The 9666-nt window shown below is 35.4% G+C and overlaps 1 protein-coding gene across 1 annotated transcript; it reads left to right on the top strand.

The window, feature by feature from the left end:
- Positions 1–2322: 2322 nt before the first annotated feature.
- LOC100253114 (beta-1,6-galactosyltransferase GALT31A) lies at positions 2323–9411 on the top strand. The gene is made up of 11 exons (XM_002278672.4): positions 2323–2858; positions 3873–3972; positions 4055–4116; positions 4302–4513; positions 4610–4673; positions 4763–4835; positions 5329–5449; positions 5558–5645; positions 5724–5849; positions 5936–6045; positions 9071–9411. The coding sequence occupies exons 1-11, from the start codon at positions 2746–2748 to the stop codon at positions 9217–9219; spliced, it is 1218 nt and encodes a 405-aa protein (XP_002278708.1). The 5' UTR covers positions 2323–2745; the 3' UTR covers positions 9220–9411.
- The last annotated feature ends 255 nt before the right edge of the window (positions 9412–9666 follow it).

The following is a 9666-nucleotide window of genomic DNA, read 5'->3' as shown; positions in this document are numbered from 1 at the left end:
TCAAGAACTCCACCCATAAATTCCATTGAATAAGGGACTCATAATTTGTCTCAACTGACGGCTGGAATGCTTGGAAGCATGCACCACCTCTGTACAAAACTGCTGAGCAAAACCAAGTGACCAAGTCCCCCTCCCCGCTGTCTTCACCATCAACCTTTTAGAAAGCAACCACACGGACAAAACCACTAAGAGCTAACACTGCAGATGGCACAGCACCCAGCTTCATCATTCACCATGGTCCAGGCCCACATCAACTGTTTTTACTTTCGAGTCTTTTTACAATTACTAACGGATTGGATGCCTAAATTTGGGTCAAATTCTTTGAGCTGGGACTTGGGAAAGGCATGATTTCAGGATCCTAGTCTCCTAGAGTACAATAATGCTGATTTGCTTCAACCCCTAGGCTAATAATAGGGGTAAGTGGAATAATCAAAAGGGTCATTACCCCTCAAATAATAAATATTGTATCTGTTGAAATGGACCCTAGAGGACCTGTAAGTCCCTATAGAATAAGATGGGAATGAATCACATCCATGTACCATCTCATTTAAATTTAAAGAACATGAACAAAAACGAAAGTGGTGGTGGGACCACCGACTCCACCCTTAAATTTGAATTATTGAATGAAGATTAAAAAAAAATTGAATCCCTTAAGCCCTCATGGATCAACCTTGAGCCCACAAAATAAATTATAGGGAAAGGTTAAATCTTAAACCTTATACCATTAAAATTGAATTACAAGTTGACCCAAATTCTTAAATTTAAAATAATAATAATTTAACTGTATTTAATATTGGCACGCGTCTAACAATATCATTTCTGACTTCCTTTGAATAGATAATAATACCAATCAAAGTTTAAGTTAATTTTTTAAAGAGACATATAATAATTTTTCTTATATTTAAATTTAATGTTTAAAGACTTTTTATTTTGATAAAGTTATAATATTTTATGTGTGTTAATAATTGACCTTATAAATAAATAACAATTTTTAGGAATTTATGCTTATATTTGTTTTTATTGAAGATTTATTACTTGCGTAATGAATATGATTATTGACGTATGATACGGGAAAATGATTTATGCATGGACGGATGTGACTCCCACGCTTAAGTGATTAAAAAATTTATCATCTTAAATTTGGAAAACTTTAAAAAATATAAGGTAAAGTGTTGATTATATTTTCTATTTTAGAATCTTTATTTTTATTTAAGAAATAAAACGTTTTCATATAATGGGATTGCGATCTTGGGTTCGATTTCATCACGTCTCGTTGTCTGGAGCTTGATGGGACGAGCTGTCTTTAGGCTGAGTTGGACACCTGTATACTGAAATGACCAAAATACCCTATACTGTATTCCACTCTGGCTGCGCCTCCCCCATTTTGAAATTTGAATTGAGCCGCATAACAAAACTTGCTTTTGCGCTTTGACCAAATTGCCCTCCCAAGGCCCATAATTTTCCATGTCTCCTCTCTTAAGATAAGCCTAATAAAACAAACCCATAAGAAGTCTTAACAATTTTTTTTTTCCATATGCAGGTATATGCATAAATTCATACCATCCAATTTGTATGAAAATGACCTCTACCGATACATACCAAATTATTTTAGTCCAATTATTTAACATCTATAGAAATATTCTTCAAATGATACCCCCACATGTATAGTGATTTGATTGAGACAATGTCTAATTTGTATTTAAAAAGTTTAAATAAATTTGAATTTATCTAAACTAAATGACACAAAACCATCACTCAAATATCTAATTTTAAATGATTTTTTTTTTAAATTTTATGTATCGAAATAAAATATTTAAAAACAAGTCCCAATTGTTTAATTTATCAAAACTTTGTTAAAAAAAAATTCTCAAGATGAATATTGTTGTTGAAAACAAGTAAGAAGTGTTTTTATTTTGAAAATGTTAACCTATGGAGCTTTAATTTGGTATATTCCAATCTATATTTTCTTATTCTTTGTGGGGAATGGGCAAGATTTTAGAGATGTTGAGGGTGAATTTGTGTCTTAATTGGCAATAGATATATAGATAAGAGAAAGCAGCCACTGACATCACCATAACCCAATGGTAGAGACATTCGAAAGGGTCAATGTTGGTGATGTCAAGCCTTGTAGCCAAAGCCTCCATTGGTGGGGGTGATCCAAGGAACAATTCCATGGTATATTAATCTTATGAATTAAGATGTCATCAAGAGAATAAATCTAATCTTGAATCTATGATTATTGAAGTGGGAACTTCAAACCAAATGCAACAACTACTTTTTGGATGAGAAAATACCCAACTAATTAGAGGGGGTTGGTGGGTCAGATAGCAGTTGCCCATGCTCTGTCATGAAAGCCTAGAATCTCAGTTCAGAAATCAAGGGAGGGAGGAGAGAGAGGAGGAGGAAGAGGAAGGGGCATTTTGGGCAGTGAAAGCTGCTCGTTGCCTTTGTCATTTCGTGTATTGTACAAATACAAATTGATATACGAGGGGTGGAAACCGAAATGGAACAAAATTACGAGTCAGACCTTGCGATTGGGTTTCACTCCATTTTCCATTAAAGGTCAGGACAACAAAAGCAGTGCGTTTGAGATTCTTTGGGCACCGCTCTGAAATCTCCCTCCGCCACCCCCACCCCTTTTTTTCTCTTTTCTCTCGTGAAGTGAAGTGGGGTTGGTTTAATTTCTGCTGTGGCAGGACCTGAGGAGTGAGAAAGACTTGAGGCGGAAGCTTCGTTGGTAAAGAAATGGGGTTGATGCCTGGGAGCAGAGGGCACAAGGCTGCCAATGGCGTCTCCACACGATGGGTTTCCGTCTTCTGCATTGCCAGCTTCTGCTTTGGAGTCCTTGTGATTAACAGGTTTTCTCTCTGTTGCGGTAGCTGAGTAGGTTTTGCTATTGATATGATCAGCTTTGGATTTGTTTTCTTTTTCACTTGGAATCAGATTCCTTTTCATCCCCCACTTTCTTCTTTTTCTTTTACTGGAATTTTGATTCAAACCCAGATGCAAAGTGCCATCTTTTAGTGTTAGGATCGGCACTTCTGATTTCTAGGTTTGTAAATTGACAGCTGATAACTGAATTTTGTGTTTTGTTGTTAATGGCGGTGGGGGAGGCTGTAATTTGGGGTTATGAGCTGCAAAGAGGCATTATTCTGGGGAATGGGTGGATTGAAGCCTTTGTTGCTGATGGCTGATGCTAGATTTGGAGGACTATTGCAGAATATAGAGGATTAGTAGTTTTAGTTATGCTTGGCTTTGGACATTGATAAGATTACCAGGGTCCCATTTGGTGAAGCTGTTGGGTTGGGAGGATTGAGTTAGGTTGAGGGAAAACATGTTTGTCCACTAGCTTAGAAAGTTAATTTCATGTTCTAGAGCAAAGTTAAGAAGCTTTCTCATCTCTTGAATATCAGAAAGCTGACTACTTGGTAATGGGGCTTGAAAAGATGGCCATTGAGATTGTCAATAAGTCATTTGGGACAACCCACAGGAAACTGATGGAAGAGATTTGCCTGGAGATCAATAGTGTGATCAGTGGGAATACAGTCCCAGCAATGGGTCCATTCCCTTGCCTGTGGATTGGCCCAAGTATCATTCAAACTTGGAATAATGAGAATACATTCTCAGCAATGGCGTGATTTGTGGAATTGATGGTGTTAGCATTGGCCCTCCAACAACCCCCAGTATTTGTATATTATAACCCGTCATTTTATTGCTCTATGTCTGGTAGTTTCATCAGCATGACACCTTTTTTTTCTTTCATTCTTTCTATTTGTGATGTCTGAATTTCTCAATTGGAGTAGAATTTGCATATATCTAGCTGAATTTCTTCTGAATTTGCTTGGATGGGTTCCTTGTGTCTTTTTCCACAGGCTTTGGGTCATTCCTGATCCAGTCAAAATTGATGAGGCTTCTTCTATGAAGAAAAATCAATTGGGAGAACTTCAGCCCATTGTTAATTGTGACAAGAAGGTAAGTCACATAACGATGGCTCATGAGCTTCACTGCCTGTAAATAATATATCAGGATAATAACGTTGTTTATTTTATTATAGGACACATCTGTACAGGCGGGAGACATCCTTTCTCAAGTTTCCCAAACCCATGATGTAATAATGTAACTTTCTATGTCCTGCTGAATTATATTAAGGGTTTTTCAGAATTCTGGCCAGTTTTTATCACTCTTTCATTTCATTTTTCTTTATTTCCTCCTCAACTTGAATAATTTAAAGTCTTCATTGTTTGGATGAGTTCAGAATGTCAGATGATTCTTATGGTACACCCACATTGCAATACTTTCAGGACTTTAGACAAAACAATATCCTCTTTGGAGATGCAACTAGCTGCAGCTAGAGCTTCCAAAGGTGATGGTGAGGAAGGATCTCCAATGGTTACAAAACCAGGAACTGAGCAAGTGAAGGAGCGCCAGAAGGTTTTCTTTGTTATGGGGATTATGACTGCATTCAGCAGCAGAAAACGCAGGGACTCAATCAGAGAAACCTGGATGCCTCAAGGTTCAATTTAAACCTTATTAACAGTTTTCTCACATATGCTGTTAGTGGCTTTTGTTGTTATCTAGCTCTTACAGTTTTTGGTTTTGTTTGTTTAAGGAAAGGAGTTAAAGAAGCTGGAGAAAGAGAAGGGAATTATAATACGGTTTGTTATAGGACACAGGTAAATTTATTTGATTGGCATCCATGTAATTACTTGCTTCAAGATTATTGTTTTGATAAATTCATTGGATTAAATTCTCTGGTCCGTAGTGCAACCCCTGGTGGTGTTCTGGATCGCACTATTGATGCCGAGGAAACACAACATAAGGATTTTCTGCGACTGGTATGTTACAGTTTCAGTTGCCTAAGACCAACATCTAATTCTTTGCAATATCATTCTTCCCTCATCCCCACAAACGACCACAGCTTGGTTCCTGATTGTTGGCTTAAAGTGCTATTGTAACAATTGTACCTTCCTCTGAAAATAGAAAAAATTTTATGATAGGTATGAAACTAGAAAAAAAATTGCTATTACATGTTCCAAAAATAACAATAATAATAATAGCAACTTTAAAACTGCATATTTCATCAATAATTGTATGGCCACAGCTTCTGAAGTTATAAATTTATTTTTCATGCTCATGTTTTTTCCACTAATGGAGGTTCAAATTGTGAAAAATGTGTCTTTAGCTTAAAATACAACCAGAGGTTTGGGAGAGAACTAAATTGTTAATACACTTGTTGAGGTTTCAACACTGCCTGGATTTTCCTAGTTGTCCTTTGCTGCAAATCTTAGGTTTGAAGTTTACATAGAACTGACTTTATCTGTGATGCAGAACCATATAGAAGGATATCACGAGTTATCCTCAAAAACGCAAATATACTTCTCAACGGCTGTTGCTAGGTGGGATGCTGACTTCTATATCAAAGTTGATGATGATGTGCACATCAATCTTGGTTAGGATATCTGCATGCTTACATATTTATCTCTATTTCTTCAGAAAAGCATGAACACTTGTATGTAGATGTAATATTTGTTCTCTGGATTGATCTAAACATTGGCAGGTATGGTTGGTTCTACTTTGGCCCGCCATAGGTCTAAACCTCGTGTTTACACTGGTTGTATGAAGTCTGGACCTGTCCTGTCAGAGACGTAAGACATACATTTTGAAGCTTTCCTGATCATCAGTTATGTTTATCATCACTGATATTCCTGTGTCATGATGTGCAGAGGGGTCAAGTACCATGAACCAGAATACTGGAAATTTGGTGAGGAGGGAAATAAGTATTTTCGGCATGCAACAGGACAAATATATGCTATCTCTAAAGATCTGGCTACCTATATTTCGGTAAACCGGTAAGCCCATATGTCAGTGTATCATTTTCTTTTTTCCTTTTTAGGTAACCTAAAGCTGTTTATTGTTGATGGTTTTTCCTCTCCAGCCACATACTGCATAGGTATGCAAATGAAGATGTCTCTCTGGGTTCTTGGTTTATTGGTCTTGATGTTGAGCATATAGATGATCGAAGCTTCTGCTGTGGGTCTCCTCCTGGTAAGTTGCTTCCTGATAATGTAGCTACTTGTTTATAAAGAATGAAGTTCCTTTTTTCTTTCCTCCCAATCCAGATTTCCCTGAAAGTTCAATTATAATAGTTTCTAATGATCAGTTGCAAGATAGTGTGAGAGGCATCATCTCTTAACCATTAAACTCCATATCCCTGTTAATGCTTAGAACACTAAATAAGTTTATAAATATGATAACTAGCTCATGCTTCCACATTAATTCAATTTGGTGGGGAATGGTTTGGCCCTCTACTAGCAAGGAGTTGGAGCAGGGACAGGGGAGATTCAAGGCTTAATTTCATGTAATAGCAAATTAATAAATAAATAAAAACCATAGGATCCAAACAACTATTTGTATGATTAACCCAGTAGGGTATTGGTGGATATTCTCTGACTTCCACCTCAAGCCATGCTTTACTATTGTGAGGTTAGTTCAGCAAATGTGTGGTGAAAGATATGAAAGAACTATAAACTATGCTATGATAAATCCTAGTCCCCACATGAGTCATGGAAATGGTATGGAAAGCAAAAACAAGAAATGACATGAGCAAATGCAAGAGACCTGGTTTGAAAAATTGTACAAGAAAGTTGAGGCATGATAATTGTTGTGTTGATGGAAGCTTCAATGCAACTTGGTAGTGCAATAACCATAAAAGATAGAATTATTCACACACAAAGGTATACGAGGTTTTAATGTGGTTTGACCAACCATATCTACATTTATAGAATACCACAAAGAATACTATGTATGACAAAAAAAGCAGATACAATTATTGAGCCCTAAGACATCTTAAAATTCACACTCTTTATATCTACACTCCACTTGGTGTCTCCCACTCTTTCTCACGTCGCTACTTATTGGGTATAAGTTTTTACATGCCTATCTTCATCTCATAATTTTTTTTCCCCTCATGACGTATAATTTTTATAGAGATATTCATAATAAATTCCATTATTTTACAAGAAAATCTATTTTTTTTTTTTTTGATAGGAAACGACAAAGGGATATATTGATAAAAAGGAAGTACAAGAGAAGGATGAGAAATCCTCCCATCAAAGAAAAACAAAACTACAAGGAAGAAAATCTAATATTATAATAACATATTAACGTACAAAATACTATATGCAATATTTTTTACTAAAATATATATATATATATATATATATATATATATATATATATATATATATATATATATATATACCAATTAGGAATTTGAGACACTTTTCAACAATTTTCACCATGGATCAACATTTCATCAAGTCAAATTTTCAAATCCTTACTCCACACAATTGTTTACTTGTGTGCTACACTCCTTGTGTGCTACACTCCTTGTTTGCATTCTAATAGATTTGCATGAATGCAAACTATTCAGCCGCTTCATTGTTTCCAGTTTTCAAGATGGAATAAGTGTATAGGAGAAAATGCACTTATTCTAGATAATGAAGTACATGTTTCATGTATCACATGTCAATGAGAGAGCAATTGAATCTATCTTCAAGCAAAATTCCTTATCCAATCCTCTCCTTGGCTTTTCCGAAAAATATTCACCTTGGATTCTGATAACCTAATCAAACTCCAAAATCTCATTCCGATATAATAGGGTTGTTACTAAATCATCATATGATTGAGAAAGTGATGGCAACAACAAAATTGTTTTGCCCTCTTCTTCAAACATTGCCATGAATTGCAGCAGTTGTGAAGTCAATCGGTTGAAGGTATTCAAGTTTGTAGTAAATTTGTGTTTCTATCATATGTTATAAGACCATACAACTCTTTCATGTATAACTTGTTTGAAAAGTTTTTCACCATATACAATTGCTCTAAACTATTAAGATATCTTTAATTATTACTTCATCAAATTCACATTATGTATTAGCTCAGTAGAAAGATTTAGATGGATCACACTAGAAGTCTTCTCATCCATTTCTTCTAACATCTTGTCTATCATATATTACCTTATGAACTTATTATTGAATAAGTAAATCCTCTATTAGCAGTTGCCATAGAGAAAAATTATTCCCAGAAAAATTTGCTATCTCGTGCTTAGTCCAGATGTCACATGGACCCTTGATAGTACTTGTTTTGTTAGCAAAAATTTCAATGTAATTTTGTAGTTCAATAACCACAAAAATAAAATCATTCATACACTACCAATAAAATAAAAATAAAATCACTCTTACATAAAGGTATACAAGGTTTCAACATAATTCAGCAAACTATATCTACAAATGACAAAATAATTCCACTATACTGTAAAGAGTATTATTGAGGATAGAAAAAATAAATACAACTAAGAAACCTTGAAACATTCCTAATCCAAGTTCCCCACATGGGAGCCTTCACTACTTACATCTCTATCGACTCAGTATAAGCTTTACACGCCAATCTCTATCTAGTAGCTTTTTTTTTTCCGTAGTCTGTATATTTAGAGAGTATTCCTAAGGACTTTATTTTATAAAGAAACTAATTTTACAAGAAAATATTAAAATATAAAATACTCTATATGATTTGACCAAAAGGAATGCATACTAACAAGAATTTGAGACACAACAGTAATAATGAATTTGAAGTGGATTAAAGGGCTTAAAAATTGATGGAAATTTTAGATACCGGTGATCCCTAATGTAAAGTCTAAGGAATCATTAAAGAAAATTATTTGAAACGCTTACAAATCATTTTACGGAATTTAAAGACTTGAGAAACTTAAAAATGGGAGAGATAGATGGAAACATGTTTTTCATGAGTTTCCCATGTATTTCCATGATCTTTTCTAAATATTCTCAGGATTGTCTGAAATATTTACAAGAATTTCTATTGTTTTTGAATGGTTTTCTCTACCTGTTCAAAACATTTCATCCAGTTTCAGAAACTGTTCCCAGGGAAGTGGGTTTCCTGGTAAAACCTATGTTATGCTACTATGTCCCATTCCATCTTTCTCTTCCCCTCTTGCTCACATACATTGATACATACAGAAATATTCTCTCCTGATTATGTTAATCTTTGTTGATAGATTGTGAGTGGAAGGCTCAAGCAGGAAATCCCTGTGCTGCATCTTTTGATTGGAGCTGCAGTGGCATTTGCAAATCTGTGGAGAGAATGGAGGAGGTACACCAGCACTGTGGGGAGGGTGATGGAGCGATTTGGCACACGAGTTTTTGAATTCCTCGCACCCAGTTGTAATATATTTGTGAATGTGTTATCAGAACAGTGCCTCAGACAACACCTTCTGCCCGATTTTTGTCCATTGATGATGCCTCGGGACAGTTGGTACATGATTAAGCTGATTATTGCACATATGGATTCTCAAAAGTTAGTGAAATTGATGAAATCATTTTTTTTTTTGTTTCAAAACCTGCAATTTGATATTCTAAACATCTGAACATTCATAGAACCCTTCACAACATTATTTAATGAAACAACACGATTTGGGTAAGTGGGGATCTTAAACTCTCATAATGTGGATGGTGATAGCTCACTTAATTTCTTCAGAATTCTTCAAAGTTTTTATCTACACTTTGTCCTAATTTCAACTCTGTGAACCAGTGCCGAAGTTAGAATGTCATGTTCACATCGCCGCCTGGGCGGTGCCGGCATGGTGGGAGTGGT

Source organism: Vitis vinifera, chromosome 2 (genome assembly GCF_030704535.1).
Source record: "Vitis vinifera cultivar Pinot Noir 40024 chromosome 2, ASM3070453v1".
In the NCBI taxonomy this organism is placed as follows: domain Eukaryota; kingdom Viridiplantae; phylum Streptophyta; class Magnoliopsida; order Vitales; family Vitaceae; genus Vitis; species Vitis vinifera.
This window is presented reverse-complemented; position numbering and strand designations above follow the sequence as displayed.